Source organism: Aplysia californica, unplaced genomic scaffold, assembly GCF_000002075.1.
Source record: "Aplysia californica isolate F4 #8 unplaced genomic scaffold, AplCal3.0 scaffold00119, whole genome shotgun sequence".
NCBI classification, from domain to species: Eukaryota; Metazoa; Mollusca; class Gastropoda; order Aplysiida; family Aplysiidae; genus Aplysia; species Aplysia californica.
Genome location: NW_004797389.1, coordinates 1,325,379 through 1,326,698, shown reverse-complemented (window position 1 = coordinate 1,326,698; position 1,320 = coordinate 1,325,379). Strand labels below are relative to the sequence as shown.

Here is a 1,320-nt window from a genome sequence, read left to right as displayed (position 1 = left end):
AGTGTGTTAGAGGCAGAATTATGTGGTATTTAGGGTAATTTGACCATTTTCAGCATTGGTAATAAATTCTGTTAAAATATTTCGATATTATTTCCCCAAATGACCGGCGTCAGTGGTGCTGCCGTTAGGCGCCTCGCTGTCGCTCGCAGGAGACCCGAGTTCGATGCTATTGACCAAAGATTAGTTCTCGTCGGTCAACAGTCAGAGTGGGGGGGGGGGGGCGATATTGTTTAAGACGGCTACTTATTGTCAGGAGAAAATCACAGTCGGTATTGCTCAAGATGTAAGGAGAAAAGTACGGTCGATATTGCTCAAGACAGCCACCTATGGTAAGGAGAAAAGCACGGTCGATATTGTTCACAACAGACACCCATTGACAGGAGAAAAGTACAGTCGTCTGATATGACCACGATACCACAAAATGTTTTTCACTTTTTTTCAGAAATTGTGGCAGATCCTGAGCCCATCAGACACAATGGGGAAAGGATCAGCACGTTCCAAACGGTTACGCTCCACTAGTCTGATGCCCCACGTGTTCTCCAAGTACCTGTTCGGCGACCCCACGGGCAGCTTCGTCCAGTAGTCTCCACCATATCGCCGTCAGTTTTTTTAAAGTACAGTGATTAGGCAGTTTTTTGCAGTTTTAAAAGAAGCGGTGTAGCTTTTAAATGTTCAAAATGTGGCAAACGTTTCTCTGCCAGAATTGGTCTCATCGGCCACAGCAGAAGACACAAGTCGTGTTAACCTACAATTCTTCTAACTCTTCTATTTCGCAAGAGAAATATTCCACTCTGAGGATATTGGTCATCGCCAGAACTGACGGACGAGCTGGTGTTACAGTTTTAAATGGGAGCAAAAAAAACCCTGAATGTTGTTATCAAGAAAACAGCAACATGAAGATAATAAGGAAGTATTATCAAAATTGTATTTTCTAAAATGTTGACCAAGGATGTTTGCAAAGAATTCGTTTTCTTGGTAACAGCATTCAGTTGTTTTTTTTAAAATGTTGTTGTTGTTTTTTTTTACTCTCCAGTAAAATTGTAAAAACTGCATATACTGTACTTTTTAAAAATGACGGGAGCATAGTAATAGACACTTTTTGCGACCGAACCATACTTCTGTCAGTCACCACCATAGCAATTAGCATTTCTTAAGGTCAAACCATAATTCTGAAAGTAACCACCACGTCAGTACTCATTTATTTCTTTTAACTAAACCGTCTCGCCATGTATAGATCGTCCGACACAAAAACATGATCGTTTGTTTGGGAGGGAAAGGGGGGGGGGGGAACATTTGATTCTGTTTACTTTGAGCTTTTAA

The 1,320-nt window shown here is 41.2% G+C and overlaps 2 protein-coding genes across 2 annotated transcripts in view; one reads left to right on the top strand and one right to left on the bottom strand.

Annotated features, from left to right (window-relative positions):
* LOC101858930 (calcium-dependent protein kinase C-like) overlaps nucleotides 1-977 on the top strand; it is a gene marked incomplete in the record, with an annotated part of 9,875 nt that extends 8,898 nt beyond the window's left edge. Inside the window, 1 exon segment of the mRNA XM_013081176.1 lies at nucleotides 443-977. Coding sequence (XP_012936630.1) covers nucleotides 443-583 — 141 coding nt within the window.
* The window catches only part of LOC101859163 (SCO-spondin-like), a gene marked incomplete at its 5' end in the record, with an annotated part of 124,633 nt that overhangs the window by 121,189 nt on the left and 2,124 nt on the right, over nucleotides 1-1,320 (bottom strand). The gene's annotated exons all lie outside the window — the stretch shown is intronic.